This window comes from Myotis lucifugus, unplaced genomic scaffold, assembly GCF_000147115.1.
Source record: "Myotis lucifugus unplaced genomic scaffold, Myoluc2.0 scaffold_137, whole genome shotgun sequence".
NCBI classification, from domain to species: domain Eukaryota; kingdom Metazoa; phylum Chordata; class Mammalia; order Chiroptera; family Vespertilionidae; genus Myotis; species Myotis lucifugus.
Window position 1 is genome coordinate 2,041,225 of NW_005871185.1, and position 17,747 is coordinate 2,058,971.

At 43.6% G+C, this 17,747-nt stretch overlaps 1 protein-coding gene across 1 annotated transcript in view; it reads left to right on the top strand.

Annotated features, from left to right (window-relative positions):
• The window catches only part of CUNH3orf52 (chromosome unknown C3orf52 homolog), a 29,181-nt gene extending 12,221 nt beyond the window's left edge, over positions 1–16,960 (top strand). The window contains exons 3-6 of the mRNA XM_006094447.3: positions 1,624–1,751; positions 5,835–5,905; positions 10,545–10,726; positions 15,525–16,960. Of these exons, the coding sequence (XP_006094509.1) occupies positions 1,624–1,751; positions 5,835–5,905; positions 10,545–10,726; positions 15,525–15,529 (386 nt within the window). The 3' untranslated portion in view covers positions 15,530–16,960. The remainder of the gene's footprint in view (positions 1–1,623; positions 1,752–5,834; positions 5,906–10,544; positions 10,727–15,524) is intronic.
• The last annotated feature ends 787 nt before the right edge of the window (positions 16,961–17,747 follow it).

Genomic DNA, 17,747 nt, shown 5'->3' on the forward strand with positions numbered 1-17,747 from the left:
CTACAGATTCCTGTACATTGCAAGTTTTCTGCTATTGTCAGACAAAATAACGTAATGAGTGACTTACAACAAATAAAGATGCATGGGTAATTTCCTGTGTTTGGGGTCCCCAAGATCTACCACTAGATTCAGTGAGTGCTGGGAGGACTCAGACTCAGCAAGTAGTTGTGGAGATGACTATGATTTATTACAGCAAAAGGATATAAAGTGAAATGCAGGAGAAGCAAGTGTCCAAGAGTCCTCTCCTGGTGCAGTCCCATAGGACACACTTCATTCCTCTAACAATGAGTGTGTCACCAAGCTGTGAAATCTTTCCACTAGGGAAGTGCATTTGAGACTCAGTGCCCAGGGTTTTATTGGGGTTGGTCACATAGGCAGCCTCTGTCTGGCCCTATTAACATTCCAGACTCTCCAAAGGAAAGATATTCATGGTAAGCCGCGTTGTTTGTACAAAGAGTTGAGGCACAGTGAGCCACACTTATCAGGGAATGGTGGGAACTTTTCTGAAACCTAAGTTCCCAGAGGCCAGCACACCAGACTTGAGTAGCTGGGCCTTTCTAAGCTGGCAGTCTCAGCTGCTCTGTCAGCTCTTCTCTGCACATTCCCTTGCTCCTCATGTCTCACCTTACCAGACTGTCTCAGGGAGTAAGTCCCAGAATTCTTCCCCCTTTTCACCCACCCTCCCATCAGAAACACTGAATTGGTTCCACTGGGGTCTTTCCAAAATCCAGTTACAGAGGCTGATTATGTTATTTTTAAAGCTTGGAAATTGAGAAAAAAGTCTATGGCAAGTTCCACCCACCTACACCTTTCTCAGGGTCAGAGAGGGGGTCTGTGCGTGGGCTCAGATGGTGAGGCTGAGGCAGAATTAGGAGCATAATTAGTACTGTGAGCCCCAATTCTAGCTCCTGGCTCCTCACTTTGTGTGTTTTTCCTTTAGCTCTGACTGCATAAAAATCAGTTAGCTCAGTTATTAGAGCACAAGCAGCCACACAGAACTCATTGTCCTGTACACCCCGGGGCTCTGAGTGCAGTTTGGTTTTCCTTCTGCAAACAGAGTGTGTCAACATTCCTATCCTGTGAGACGTATTCATGAGTGATGACTTCATGCCCATGTCTCCCTGGGAGATTTCAAGACATGGGCTCACACGCTCATATTCGAGTCCCCCTCTGTTCTGGTGCATGATGATTCCTGGCCACTCCCTGTCCCCATCACTCATTCTTCGTCCCCCTGTCCTGACTGTCCCCCGGCATCTGCCTTGACACCTATGTACATAGCTAAGTTGCAGGTTCAGTTTAACAAAAAAATTCACGTTCTTCCCACTCCATCCTGCCCTTTGGCCCTTCCCTCAGTCTGCATTCAATGGAAGCTGAGACCCCTATGGCATAAAACAAACAAATAACATGTTTATCACGATGGAGGGAAGACCCTGTCTTTATTCGGTTTTACCAAGAGGGGAAAGCATTTCTGTTCATACTTGTTCACTCTTGCCAGGCTTTGTCCTTGATGAGTGCTCACTGTTTTGTTTTGTTTGTCTTGAAAGTGTAGCAGCCAATGAATAAGTTTATTACTTTATGCATATGTGTTTTTTACCTTTTATTTCCATTTTCCACTCTTTTTAGTAACTTACATCGATGAAGATGAAAATGAAATACTTGAGTTATCATCAAATAAAACATTCTTGGTCATGCTAAAGATTCCAGAGGAGTGTGTTACTGAAAAGGAATTGCCTCACCTGCTCACGAAAAGGGTAATGGGACTTTATGCATTGTTTACTGAGTTCAGACAATTAGAATGTGGATTCTGCTACAAGAGTAGCCATAGAGCCACAGAGTAAGTAGCTTCAAGCTTGGATATTTTTGGTCTGAATTTTGGTAGAAACAGACACTTGTAAATGGACTTTCTGTCGAGCAAAACCAGAGGGAAGAGCCTTGGCCTCCAGCAAGAGGGAGGATAAAGCTTTGTTTCTTCACTCTGCTCTTACATTTGATTTAATTGTAGCTTCATTGAGGGTCTGTGATGTGCTAGACCATATGCCAAGTGCCAGGGCCACAACCTGTGTGCTGTTAGTGGGGGCTCACAGACCAAGTAGAGGAAGCAACTAAATAGATATTGCAAAAACGGTTGAGATGCATATAGGATATTTTACGACCACAAAGTCGGGGGTGGCATCTAGACTACTGAGGTGGATGTGGAGACTTGGAAGGCCTCCTGAAGGAGGAGATTCTTGGGATGAGGGTCTGCACAGCAGTGTACTATGGCCTCCACATGCTGTGGTGAGGACTTGCAGAGGTGAAGCTTAACAGGAAGGGTGGTTTTCCTACTCTTGGGTAAAGCACTAAAATATTTTAATCTGCAGGTTGACAGGGTAACTTTCATTTTCACCTTTCTGTGTAATGGTGAAAAAACACTGCAGTGGAGTATAGTGAGAAGCATTGCGGTAGGCCAGATGAAACAGGGAGCCTTGAACTAGGTGATGTCAGGGGGAAGAAGGAAGATTTGAGTGAGATTTAAGAGGTCTTCTCATTCAATACGGCTTCATGGCGGGTTGGGTGTGGGAGTGAGGGAGACTGTGAATGTGGCCCTGTGGGTGACTGTGGCATGATTTATGGAGTGGGAAGTTGAGGAGAATGAGCCCTCTGTGAAATACGGGTGCTCTGCAGCCAGACCAGGAGGGTTGGTTGGGGCGATCCTGGTCATCCTGTCAAAGACAGGGTGGTTCACAGCCAGACCCAAAAGTTTTGATAGGAAAATCCAAGCAAGGCCAGCCTGCTCTCCCTTACACTCTTCTTTGCAGCGGTAAGTCGAATGCGGTAGGTCGAATGCGGCGAGTCCTCTTCATTTGCCTCCAACCACAGCTCCTAAAGGAGGCGCTTCCAGCTCAGTCACCCCTGAGTCAGCTCTGAGTCCCCAGGGGATAACCTCGATTGCCTCTTTGATCACAGGAGTTTGTGCTCTGGGAAGATTATCTTGGGTTTCCCTTCCTCCTTCTTTTCCTTGTTTATATCTCCTCTGCAGTGCCCTTTTCCTCCCGTCCTTCCAGCTGCTTCCGGAGCAAGCTGCAGACTGAAGAGCCTCTTGCTGCTTTCCTCGTGGTTGCTTTTTAAATTGAGGGTTTGCATTTGATAAGCAGAAATGAAATGAATCAGCAACTACAGGCTGCACTCTCTATGTCAAAGGGAAATGGATGTTAATCATTCACCTGAGACCCATATCTCTCACTCTATGGTTGTTTTCGGCTGATCACTCTGTAGTGGCAAAGGAACTGAGGGTGCTTTCTGGGCCAAAGTCACAGGCCTCTGAGCCGGTTTCTTCTCTAATTAATGAGAATCACTGAGTTCTCCCTGTATACCCACAGGTGCATATGAGATGCATAGAAAGAACATTGTAAAATATTTTTAAAAAATTATCTGACTTGCAGATGATAAAAGGTGCAGTGAAGTGAAAAGATTCCTGTTCCCGCCCTCCCCCCCCCCCCCCATACGGCTTCCCAATCAAATATGTTCAGGATTAAAAATGAGGAACTTGGGGATATCACTTTTATTGTCATGTCGAGAATCTCCCTTTCTCCCATTAGGCCAGCTTCCAAAAGTTTCTGGAGAAGGAAGGTAAGTGGGAGTGTATATTGGAATGCTATGTCCTCTCTTTTGCTTTATTTTCTTGGCGTTTGTGAACACAGCTTTCCTAGCCCCTCTCATATTTCACCGCCCGAGTGCTGTCTTAGGGTTGGGGCCATTTCTCTGCTAAAGTCAGCCCATTAGCTATGTGCATGTGCTGGATGCAGGAGTTAGCATGGCACCTATGATAACCTAGGAGAGGGTATTTCTCTTATTCTGGAAGCTGTTTTCTATTTAGCCAATAAGCCTGACTCTGATAATCAGCTCACTAGGCTCCTAGCTCAGTCTGCACCCAGCCTCATAGGCCAAGTATGGGAGGCACCAGAACAAGGGGTGAGGAGCGGCACCTCCATTTTTCTGGGGTTTTTTTTTTTAGCCTAAAGTAGATTGCGTGGTTAACAGCTCCCAAATATATAAATATGTCCTAATTATAGCAGGGGTCTATGCCACCTAAAAGAACCTTCCACTAAAAGTGATCTAGTGTACCACTCCATCTCTTAAAATTTTAACTTGAATTTTTTCTGAAAGCCTACTATGTACAAAACACTGTGCTAGGTCATTAGGATTAACGAAGGGAGGGAGGGAGGGAATAGAGAAGGTTGGAAGGAAGGTGTAAACATGAGAATGTCCAAATCTGTAGAGAATTTTTATGAGTTTATTTGAGCAAACTGACATCATGGCAATCTCAAATGCTCTCAAGAATGACTGTTTTGTGGTTTCTTTTATACCATGAGAATTAAAGAGGGAACATAAGGAAGATTACTTGAAGGTGTGAGAAAGCAAGGCAGGGAAATCTCTGTGATTGAATTACAGAATAGTTAACAAGATTATATGCTCCCTTGTGGATCTGAAAAAGAGGAATACTTCTGGCATTTCAAAGGTATGTTAACCAAGATGCCTAGATGCACAAAAGCAATGGATAAAATTTGCTTACGGCAAATTAAAACAATGCAAAGTACAATGTTATAATCTTCAAACTGGCAAAAAATCTAAAAATATGGTAACACTAAGTACCAGCAGGGCTGTGAGAAATGGATCATTTCTACCTTCCTGGGAGAAGAGTAAGATGAAGAGCAATTTGGCAAGATCTAGTTCCTTTGGCGATGTGCCTAATCATGGACCCACCAAGTCCATTTCCTGGCATTTCTTCTCATATGTGTAAGAAACTCTTACACACATGAGAAAAGAGGCACAGAGATATCCAAGGGTGATAACTTCAGTATAGTTTGTACATAAATGGGAAAGTTGGTCCAACCATTTAGTGAAATCTATGCAGGAGTTAGGAGTTAGAGTGAAAGGCCTTCATATTCTAGATGTACCATTATGGGTGAATCCCAAACATAATTTCGAGTGAAAAGAAAAACAAAGTCATAGAAGATTGTGTAGATTATGGTGCATATTTTATTTTAATAAAACACAAATTAAATTATGTAGCACTGATTGCACCAGGATGTATTACATTTATAAAAAACATGCATGAGAAGGAGTCATACCCTCTTTAGGACAATGGCTAGCACTAGGTGAGAGAGGAATTGTGTGTAAGAAGAGTAGCTTAGTTTGTTCTGTCTCTTAGAGTGAAAGGGTGAAGTAGATGTGGTAAAATGTGAAGCAAAGAAACATGGGTAGTGGGAACATAGGTGTCATTTTTTTGGGATGGCAATATTTCGTGCATAAAATAAGAACTCCATTATCTTTGCAATTATACACCAGCCCTACTTGGTCCCATTTTCCAGGAAAAGTGCCTTACCTGTGGCTTAGCATGGCTGTTTCTTCTTACAATGAAGCTCTCAAGAAAGGAGGGAAAGCCCTTGTCCAGTGATGTGCCAGGCCCTGAGTGGCCTGTTCTGCCGTCTTCCCAGACACTTCCCTGTTCTCTCCTGCCCGAGTTCCTTGGGGTCTGGGTGGACACAGGCTGCAGACCCCTCTCTTCATTAAGGCCACAAAGTGTCAGTGCAATACATAAGAGATGTTGAAAATCCCAGCCTCGTCACATGATCCTTATCAAATGAGATTCTTTTACATGAGTGTGAACTTGATTTTTGGTTGGTGCTAAGCCCTCCTCTGTCTGCTTCTTGATCCAGAGTCTCTGGATAAGTTACTTTCTGGCTAGTGTTGAATCCCCTTTGTCTAGGAGTACTTTTGCTTTGTCAGGTGATATGCAATAAGATCCATTTAATTATGTGTGTGGTTATTTTACTTGTTCCTGTTTGTTTCAGCTCACAGATGTGTACAGCTCATCCCCATCTCTGAATCGTTATTTTACTTCAGTGGAAATAATGGACTTCAGGTAAGAATGTGGAGAAACTGGAAAGCAACACCATCATTTACCTAGAAGGACCTCCCAAGTCTCAAAGCACAAAGGGAACCAACAATAGAATTGTAGCTTGTTAGTGCTGGGCTCAACTCCCTGATTTTACAAAGGAGAAAAGTGAAGCCCAGATTAATTAGATAACTTAACAAGGTCACACAGAAGAGAGGAAAAGCCAGTCCCAGGCACACCATTCCTGTTTAACAGAGAATGCGTAAATGAGCTAAGGGTAGAAATAGATCTCAGATAGTGATGTGATGGAAAAGATAGAAGCCATGTTTGACTTGTGATTTTGAGGAACACAAGTAATATAGGAGTCCGTGTTCCTTGTGTAATATTAAAAATATAAAGACACTAGAGGCCCAACGAAAATCATGCACTCGCAGGGGTCCCTCAGCCCAGCCTGCACCCTGTCGCAGTCCGGGAGCAGTTGGACATCCTTAGCACTGCTGCGGAGGCTCCTGCCACTGCCAATGTGCTTGCCAGCTGAGAGCCTAACTTCTGACTGAGCGGCGCGCTCCCCACCCCCCCCCCCACCCCCCGCAGTGGGAGCACACCAACCACCAGGGGGCAGCTCCTGTGTTGAGTGTCTGCCCCCTGGTGGTCAGTGTGCATCATAGCGACCGGTTATTCGGTTTGGTCAATTGCATATTAGCCTTTTATTATATAGGGTATACTACAGGGAAAGTAAAAGGCATATGTATATAGAGAAGTCATTTGATTATCTTTTTGTATTGTAGGATAAAATTTACCTGACTAAGCTTTATTATCTACTATTCCTAAGATATCCCTGGAATGTGATCATCAAAGGCAATATTCCACTGGGGCCCCCTCTCTAACCGTATATTGAAGCCATAATATGAATAGACCTGGGAGGGGAAGTATGTAAAGCAGGTGGTAGCACAATGGGGACAAACGAAAATGGATCTGATGTCTGAAAACGCATACAGTGGCAGGTTGCCTTGGCAACACTATTTCTCCTTCTTTATGGATTTCCTATGTACATGTGACCTTATGATGACTTTTGTTTTCTTTTAAACTTTATTTCTCAATTACAGTTTATATTCAATATTATTTTGTACTAGAGGCCTGGTGCACGAAATTCATGCAAGGGGCTCAGCACTCGCAGCTGCCGTGGCTGCCTCGGACCTTGCAGCCCCAGCTTCATCCGGTCTAATTAGCATATTACACTTTTTTTAATTATAGATTAGTTTCAGATGTACAGCGTAGTAGTTAGACAATCATATACTTTACAAAATGCTTCCCCTGATATTTTCAGTACCCATCTGACACCATATATCAGTAGTTCTCAACCTTCTGGCCCTTTAAATACAGTTCCTCATGTTGTGACCCAACCATAAAATTATTTTTGTTGCTACTTCATAACTGTAATGTTGCTACTGTTATGAATCGTAATGTAAATATCTGATATGCAGGATGGTCTCAGGCAACCCCTGTGAAAGGCTCATTCAACCTCCAAAGAGGTCGCGACCCACAGGTTGAGAACCGCTGCTATATATAGTTATTACAGTATTATTGACTATGAATCGAGTGTTATTTTTCTGAGCAGGATGCAAGGGTGGTTTCTTTCCTGGATTCTTGTCCAGGTTGGATTTGAAGAATGAAGCCATGGTCAAAAGGTAGTAGATGAAAAGGTGAAAAATTATTGGAAACAGGTACAGACTCCCACAAGGGGAGGGGGTCCCAAAGGGAGTAGCCCACTAGGATCCTTTTCCCTAAGGTTTATAAAGGTTGCAGTTCTGTCTCTTGATGCTTCCTTCTTATTGGTAAAATATCAACTTTAAAACTCAAACCCCTCGTGGTGTCCCCTTCTCTTTCTCCCCCTTCAGTGGTAGAATTCTATCTCCTGTGAAAATCTGTTTTCCTCTTTCTCCCATTTGTCAGCATTTCTCTATTCTCTGTGAAAGTTTGTTTCCTCTTTCTCCCCATATCCTGTGGCTTGTCCTTGTCTTCTTCAAATGGATGTCTTCCTTTCCTCTTATTCTGTGGCACCTTTTGTTCCTCTGTGAATGAATGCCTTTTGGCAGTTCCAGGCCCCTGACCAACTATGCCTTCCTCCCCCATGGACCCCCTAATTCCTAAAACTACCTAAACCTGCCTATTTTACCCCTAAAAACTCTTTTCAACTGTATAACCCTACGTTGTACTTTACATCCCATGACTATTTTGTAACTACCAATCTTTACTTCTCAATCCCTTCACCTTTTTCACCCAGTCCCCCAACCCTCCTCCCATCTGACAAACATCAGTCTATTCTCTGTATATATGAATCTATTTCAATATTGCTTGTTTACTTTGTTCTTTAGATTCCACATACAAGTGAAATAATATAGTATTTGTCTTTCTCTGACTTACTTATTTCACTTAGCATAATACCCTAGGTCAGTGGTCGGCAAACTCATTAGTCAACAGAGCCAAATATCAACAGTACAACGATTGAAATTTCTTTTGAGAGCCAAATGTTTTAAACTTAAACTATATAGGTAGGTACATTGTTATTAACTTAATTAGGGTACTCCTAAGGTTCAGGAAGAGCCACACTCAAGGGGCCAAAAGCCGCATGTGGCTCAAGAGCTGCAGTTTGCACCATGGCCCTAGGTCCATTCATGCTGTCACAAATAAGATCTCAACATTTTTATGGCCAAGTAAGGTGACTTTTTTGACATTGCTCATTTTAATCATAAGCCTTTGGTATTAAAACACCAATAGAAAATGGAGAAATGCATAATTAGACCCAACATGCTTTCCTCTGTGCACTTGCCCCAATTTGCAACTCAAAGACTGAGCCAAAGTTGAGAGCCACCTAGACTGAAGGGCTTTTCTAAGAATCCAGTCTCCTATTATGGCTTAGAGGACGTGGGATTGTATAGTGGCTTGGGGTTGACACTGGGAAAAACTCATCAGAAAAAGGAGTGAAACATGACTCAAAGTCTGAACACTTACTGTTACAAAATCTGCTTTTAAAAGTTATTGGAAAGAAAAACCCAAGGGTTTTAGTATTTTAGATAAAGAACTTTGTCTGGGAACATTTTTTAAAATCTAGGCAGAGTTTCAACTGAGGAACAAAAGCCATTGTCTCCAAAGCCGCAGTTGCTGCCTGTGAGCAGGAGACAGCCACAGGCCTGCGGACATTTGTGTAGACACAAATCCTGACCTCGGGCCCAGCCCCGCTCAATGAAAACCTGGGAAATGCCCATTGGTTCATCCGCTGCTGGACCCACTCAGGTGGTGGGCAGATGAGGCAAAGCCCACAGAGTTCTCTGCTTCCCTGAAAATCCCTCTTCTCTCCCAGAATTCAGCCTTGAGTACATTCACCCCAACACTCACTTGGTAGAATGACAATGGGCTGGTCAGGCTGCGTTAGACAGAGCAAACCTCTCATTCAGCATCTGGTCTGGCCTTATGAAAGTCAGCCTCGAGTCCTTTCCATAAGCCAACCCTTTGCCCATGGGAGCATAAGGTGGCTGTGAGTCAAGATGTGACCATCCTTAGCGATAATTAGAAGGTAAAACACAGGGAGCACCTGTACACTAGAGTTGCTGGCTTAGAGTTTGGAAGCAGTTTTCAGCCTGCCTGTAGTGGCGTCCTTGAAACTGTTTCCCCAGGGCCTGACTCTCATTCATTCTAAACCACAGGGTTTGGCACATTTCTTGGCTTTGTATAAACTTGTCAGCCACGTTAATGTTAAGGTGACCTCTGGCCACAAGAGGGAGCTCTTTGCTTGTCCTTAATAAGGGCAGCGCTTACTATTGGGACTGGCCTATTTATAAAACGCCCTAGGGCTAGAGTCTCAGATGTGGCTACCTCTTAATTATTTTATTTCTTGCTCTTAATCTGGGTCATCTTGAAAGTAATAGGATAATTGTGGAAAACTTAAATGTTGATGTAGCATTTAACAGATAGTATAATCTACTCATTAACTGAGAATAGCCCTATGATTATTTTTATTTTGATAATGGGAAAAATTCCTTAGGTCCCCTTTTTAAGAGCGCATTGCTGGGAGCTTCGGGAGTGGAAGTGAGACAGAACAAGTTTCTTAGTTTGGGGACAAAGCAGGGAGGTATGATTTGCTGCTGGTACACGGGGCGAGCGGTGGGAGACCAGGAGTTCTGCACCCCTGAAGGCAGGGAGATTTCGGCCCTACCTTAAACACTAATGAACTGGCTAAAGCAATTTGCTCTGACTAACCTGCACTTGTTGGTCAGGGAAAGGGGTGTTGTGTGAGCGCATGCAGAAGGGAACAGGAGGAGAACAGGGCTTTCCTGGACTGCCTGGGCGGTCAAAGGCTGGAGCTGGGGCAGACAGTGGGCCCTGGGCTCTTCCTTGACAATCGCTGGTCCCATCTCTCCCTTCAGTGTCCTCTCTCAGTGGACTCCCAGGGGCTGTGTTCTAAGGGGGAGGAGGCAGTGGGGGTCACCGGAATATTCTGTGCTGGACCCGTGGAAGAGGATTCTTCCAGGGCAGCATACCTTTTGCTATTTTGTACTTGGAAGAACACGAGGAACTAAAAAAAAGAAATGTTATTGCTAAAACTAGTTTCCAGACTTGCAGTGCGATTCTGTTTCGTTTGACTTTCTCTGTTTAATTTGCCTTTTAGAGAGGAAAATGCCACAATAACCTACCACCTGCAGTTTGGGGTTCCATCGGAAGATGACAGTTTTATGAAGTATATGATGAGTGAGGAGTTGGTGCTGGGCATTTTGCTACAGGATTTCCATGATCAGAACCTGTCTGGCTGTGAGACTCTGGGGCTTGATCCGGAGTCCCTGTTGCTCTACGGTAAGTTGAGCACGTCAAAAAGTCAGAGTTGGGATGGTAAACAAGTGAACTAGACTGGGGACAGAGGGTTCGGGTTGATTTCTGTGCAGGTGATGTTCCATGTTCTGTGGAGGTTACACAGTCCCTGTCCTTCAGACTGAGTAGTTGGGGGAAAATCATGGAAAAAGTAATTAAACTATAAAGATGAGGATTGCTGAAAGTTTCCTTGTTGTAGTTCACCCACATGCTAAGCCCCATACTCCACTTCATAATGTCATTAGTACAGGCATATCTCATTTCATTGTGCTTCATGGATGTTGCATTTTTTTTTCTTTACAAATCGAAGGCAAGACCCTTCACTTGCAAAAAGATTTTTATTTGCTTTATTGTGATTCTCTCTTTATTGTGGTGGTCTGAACCCAAAGCACAATATCTTTGAAGTGTGACTATACTCTTCATGGAAACACCATGGTTTCATAAGAGAAGTAAGTGTTAAAGACTTTGCAATAAACAATATATCTAAATCATTGGAGTATTATCTCACTTGGCAACTTATCTCTTCTTCTGTTGAAGGCCACTGAGTTCATTAAGAAATTAATAGAGAGGTATAAAAAGGCAAATAGACCTATTTCCTTAGAAAAGTATAATAAATCTACTCATCTACTTTTAAAACTAAGAACAAAACAGGGAAAGTGATATGTTGTTTAATAAGCATAGAATATACCCTGCTTATCAGGAGAACTTTCCTGACAAGACTTGGCAGAAGGAAGGCGGGGAGGTGGAATGGCCACAGCGTTGACATGTCCTTCCATGTGTCTACTGAAGCTCTGGCCTTTCTCTCCATCTCTCCTCACTTCCTTCCGAGTCCTCCCTTAGAGATGCACTAGCTCTCCTTAGCCCCACAGGCCAACCATCTTGGGTGTCTCATTTTCTCGTGGACCACCCGTCAGAAACACTCACTGCACATTAGCCGTAAATACCAGTGGAATGAACGGAAAAGGCAAATAGAAGGAGACGTGTAGCACCAGGCACGGTGCCAGCAGCCCAGCGTCAGGAGAGTGGAACAGAGAGGCTATAAAGCACTCGTGGGACTTCAGCATGAGAGCAGGCGCTGGTCATGATGGCTGAAGGTGAAGTAGATTAATCTCGGCCTAAGAACGCAGAAAGTTTTAGCAAGCAGTTCTTAAAGCTTTTTATACCCCCCCCACCCCCCCCCCCCCCACACACACTAAACAGAAACAGTGACATTCAGAAGGCCAAATTTCAGTTCACTGGGAAAGTCTCATAAAGGAATAGTTTCCTCACAGAGCATCTAGATAAATAAAGTGTGTCTGTGGGCCAGGCAGACAGCATACATGTGTGGAGTGGAGGGGTTATGCACCCTCCACAAGAATTTTAGAAAGAAAGAAACCTGAGGGGCCCCTCCTGTGTAGAAGTGAGAGGGGGAAATCTACCCTGCATGAGATGCGGTGGCCGCCTGCTGTGGTGACTGGCCTTGATTTTCCGAGCCCTCTCTGCACTTGTTGTGGTTACCAGCTCTTTCCAAATGTAGGCGAGGGACAGGGGAGGACTGTGAGAAAGGCTTCAGAGGATTGTGTGGTTGGGAGTATGATAAAGGGGGTGTTGCTTTAGAGGCCAGAGGACAGCTCAGCCGAAAAGCCTCAGAGACATTTCCCAGTCGGGCTCTGCCTCTGGCCCCAGGGATGCCACGTGAGCCAGCCAGTTGCTGCTCCCCAGGAGATTGTACTTTTTCTCTCAATCATTTCTTCTGGGGAAACCTGTGACCCCACATCCATTTCCCATAGCATGCCTGAGCAGCATTTCAGCCATTAAATATTTTCAGGACTATGGCTATCAGACCCCTCTCAAATGGGTGGGTAGACAGTGACCATTTGGGAAGTGAGGAAGGAAAAAGACAAGAGAAGGCAGGTAGGGCAAGTGAGAGGTAAACTCCAATGAAAGAGAAGAGATGGCTGTGGCAGGGGTAGGCTAGGCCCCTGGGAGGGACCCAGTGAACCCTGTGGGTGCTTAGGCCAGTTCCCCATGCTCACATGCTCTGGGGGCTTGGTGGGTTACCACCATGCCTGTGATGAGCTGGGCAGCTAGTTTTTCATAAAGATAATGTTCTAATTCTTCAAAGAGCAGAGATTCTTAATATTGTGGGGTTCGTATACTCCTTAGAGCAGTGGTTCTCAACCTTCTGGCCCTTTAAAACAGTTCCTCATGTTGTGACCCCCCAACCATAAAATTATTTTCGTTGCTACTTCATAACTGTAATTTTGCTACTGTTATGAATCGTAATGTAAATATCTGCTATGCAGGATGGTCTTAGGCGACCCATCTGCAAGGGTCATTCGACTGCCAAAGGGGTCGCGACCCACAGGTTGAGAACCGCTGCCTTAGAGGATGAGGACAACCAAGTACCTTCTCTCCAGAATAAAAGGCACACAACTCCTCCCCCTACACAAAATTTTACAATTTCAGGGATTCCGAGGACTCTCTGAGGCCAGCCTGTGGTTCCTTTGGGGTTCATATGTGTGTGTACTTTAGAGTCAGAACTTTAAGTTAGGCTGTAATTTGGGTTCCTGGGGTATTTTGTGCGTATTTCTCATTTTCTGATTTGGAAATACAGTGACTATTTGACCTAGCTGCAGGCATATTGTAATGCCTTATAAAAATAAAAACTTTCCTTACTATAATAATCAAAGAGGATTTTAAAAAATATTGAGATATATAATTTTATTATAATGGACTTGAGATAGAATTGACTTGACACATATTTCCTAATGATTACCACAATAAGTTCAGCTTATACCTGTCATCTCATACGGTTACTGTTAAGGAACAAGAATGCAACTGAGTAAACTTAGAGATCCGAATGGCTTTATCGGATGATTCATGGATCTGGAAGCAGCCCATCTAGTAAACAGAGAGGTGCTCAGAGCAATTGTAAAAAAATAGGAGGTTTTTATAAGCAGAATAAGGGCGGGGCAAGGAAATGAAAAGAAAGGACTTCGGGCAAGGTGACCTTCCCTTGCTGGGAAGACAGGGGGTTTTATCAGGTAGGTGACCTCACTCTTACTGACCAGGAAATTCCAGGCTGATGTGTTTTCAGCCTTTTTCTGAGGCAGTAAGTCTTGGTGGGGCTTTGCAAAAGTGATTTCATTTTGAGTCTGTTGCTTTCTTTTTAACAATGAGAAATTTTTTTCCTTGTGGTGAGAACTTTTTAGGATCTACCCTCTTAGAACTTTCAAATGTACCATACAGCAGTGTGAACTACGTCATCATGCTGTACATACACTCAGGTACTTATAACAGGAAGTTTGTCCTTTTTAACCACTTTCACCCAAATTATCTCCCACCAAACCAACAATCTGCTTTCTTTTGCTATGAGTTTCTTTTTCTTTCTTTTTTTTTTTAAAAAAAATTTAGATTCCACATACAAGTGAGGCCATAAAGTATTTGTCTGACTTATTTCACTTAAGCATAATACCCTCAAGGGTAAAGGCATTTGTTTTTTTTTAATGGATCAACCCTTCCCTCCCCTGTCTTTGAGCTTGTTCACATTCTGTATGGGTGGGGACCCAGTCTGAGGAGTAGAAGTCTGTTTTGCAAATGTAAAACAGTGGCTTCGTTGGGACTTCAGGATCTATTTTGGATCTGGGTTAGTTATTTTGCACAAGTGAAGAAGTCAGCTGGCAGACTGAGGGCAATAGAGGCAAACCCGGGTTTCTGTGAGAACGGAGAGGACCGGGCTCCAGGCAGTGAGGACAGTGAATTGTGTTTACAGGTTTTGGGGTGTAAACTGATGAGCTGGTTCCTAGCAGAGAAGCCAGAATGAATTCTATCCCTGGGGCATCAAGGGAAACCATTTTGGCTGTTCATAGATTCTCCAGAAAACTGGAAGAGTTTAGCCAAAGAACACGAATCCTCACTGAGGGCAATTCTGCACCCCCCTCTCCCTCCAGGGATATTTGGCAATGGTTGGAGACATTTTTATTTTATTTTTTTAAAGAATAGTTTATTGATTTTTAGAGAGAAACAAAGGGAGAGGGCGAGAGAAACATCGATGTGAGAGCACAACATTAAGTATTGACTGCCTCCTGCATACTTCCTACTGGGGAGCAAACCCACAATCTGGGCATGTGCCCTGACTGAGAATCCAATCAGCAACCATTGGGTGCAGGGATAACTCCCAACCTACTGAGCCACACCAGCCTGGGCTGTCTGGAGACATTTTTAGTTGTCACTATTGACATTGTATGTTGGATACTAATATCTAGTGGTGAGGTCAGGGATTCTCCTTCTTACAGTGCTCTCTAGAACTACCCAGCCCGCAACATCAACTGTGAGAACCCTGTGGCAGAGCATGAAGGGCTCTCTATGTAGTGTCCCAGGGCCTTGCGTGGGCACCACCCCCTTAGCCAGGCCGGCTCACACCATTTCCCTCATCTGGATTTCTCATGACATATTGTGCACCTTTAAAAAAAACCTGAACATTTAGAGGTATTTTTATAATGAGATCATGAAAAAGGACTGATGGTTAAAATGTCCTCAGTATCCAAAAGGCCTCATCAAATGTTATTTTTCATGAATTATACCCAAACCAATGAGCGGACAATGTGATATTTGCCTTTTGGAAAGGATTCAGAGCTTGTGTTTGTGTGTGTGTTGACTGAAGAGGAAATGTTCTGTTAGGAATTTACAATATTCCAATTTTATACGAGTATATATTCAAACCAAATAAAGTCAAATGAAACTATGGGTATTTAAATTAATCATAATTCTTAAGCGTCTTTTGTTTGTGTTTTCTTTTCAGAGTGAAGTGGTAGAGGCCGGTCTGTGTTTGGAGCAGTGTTCCCTGAGCTGTGGGATGAAGATAACTCATTCTTTTTTACAGGAAAGATACTGTGAATTAACTGGAAGGATTTGAAATGACGAGAGGGCTAGGCACGGTCCTTTTTCTCCTGATTGTGCACAGTAGGACATCCAGCAAAACAGCAAGAGCTGCCCTGGTCCCACTGGTGGTAGAGGCAGGAAGCCAGATGGGACAGGGGTGACCGAGTAGCAGGGTGAACCTTCCAATGTGAAGTCACTGCTATTCTTGAAGCGCTACCTGTCCCCACCGCCATGTGGACACTTTCTCTTTAGTGCTGGGGGTAGACTTTCGGGCAGGATCCCCCCAGCCTGTGCTGTTGGAGAGGCGACAGCAGGTGAGGGAGAATTGAGCCAGTGGCTCACTGAAATCCCCCTCCCGCTCAACATTATATTTAATCTACCTCTAAGCAAGCCTGTGAGGATAGGGAGGGCATTTAAGCCCAGAGAAGCATGGTTATGTGTCTACCTTCATGACCTGTAGCTGCATTTCTTAGCAAACCAGCTGTAGGCACATCATCCAATGTCACTGTGTTATCAATAGCTACAGAAAGGAAATGTACATTTAAAAATTATTTTGCATCTCCTCATTGTTCCTATGATTCCTGAACACCTCTCTTAAAGGCATAATTCCCTGTGAGTTTTGAACACTTTGCTCTCATTTTGGATAGTTTTTCCATGTATATTTTCACAACCTTCCATCAAGGAATCGTTAAGAACCCTAACCATCTGCTAGAACTATTACACAAGTGCTTTTCATGGTCCAGTGTTATGGCCTTCCAGTAGGACTCAGTGTCTTCAGGCATTGATCATAGATCTGATGAAAGATAGTTTTGAAACAGGAAGAACCACTCTCTGAAACAGTTATAAGCTTAATGACAGTTCACTTACAGGGTGGGAGAATATTGGTAACTGGCTAGGTCATTTGCCTGTCATGAGGGATCAGAATTATTTGTTTTCCCAGGGAAATTGCTGGGAATTTTCCAGGAGAAAGAGTTTGTGGTCCTATAATGAGAGCTCTTTAGCCTAATATCTCAGTTAGGTTGACCTTAGGTGGAAGTTAGTATGGGGGCAGCTGTGTATGGGGGTGTGTCTGAGTCTTGTCTCAGGTAGATTTGCCTTAAGCTCTTTAGGACCCAGGACTCTGGATAATGTGAAAACTTTCCTTCTTATTGAACTAGAAGTTGCATTCATTGTAATGCTGTCTCATTTTGAGGATAGTTCCTCAAACTAGCAAAACAGGTGAATTATGCTTCTTCCTCTTTATTTTTTATATGTCAAGTGTAAGCTTTAATGTATTTGTACTTTTTAGAGAATAATGAAGACTTTTCATGGAAAAGGATTTAAAAATATTTACAATAAATTATTTTTGCCCTCTGCGCTGTCCCATTTCCCTTTGCTTCATTGGTGGCGACTCTCCAGGGCCATGATTTGGGTTGGTGTTTTCTTGCAGTAAATGGTGTTGGAAGTGATCTTTTCATTTCCCTGAGGGCAGCTTCCCCTTCTGAGGGAGTGAGATTGAACTGGGGTGGGCTGAGTCCTCCTCTCTGTTTCAGTGAGTGAAGGGTGGGTGCTTTGATCCCTTCCACTTCCTCCCAGAGCCCTCTCTGGCAGGGCCAGGTGTCTGAAGGGCCTGGGACTGGAAGGAAAGGTTGGTTCATATCTGGGATCAAGACAGGGTTGGTTTTCATCTTCCCTTCTTTGGAAAGCACCAAGACGCAAATACCTTGCCCTGGGTTTTGACCACTTACGAGTCATAGAATTTTCCATAGAGTGCACTCTTTAGCCCACGTGGTGTGGAAAGACCTGAACTTGGTGATGAAAGCATTTGGAGGGTTTGGAAAAAACGGCACTTACATATACACTCCTCTGCTATCAGAGGTGGATATTGGTCATCACACATTTTAATGATGAGCATAACGCCTGGTGCATAATAAGGTTTTAACAAATACCTGTGAAATAATTGAACAATTTGAGACTGGTCTTTTGTGCAAGTCTTTTAGATATGGACCGAAAGGATACAGCCAGATCAGAGGAACCTGTCACCCCACTATTCCAACAAAAATTCTAGCCACGTGTTCAATTCTTTTTTGCCTCACAATGTAACTTAGTCCTATAGATGTTTTAATAATGAGTTTTGCAGAAGACTATAGAAGACACCAGTGTA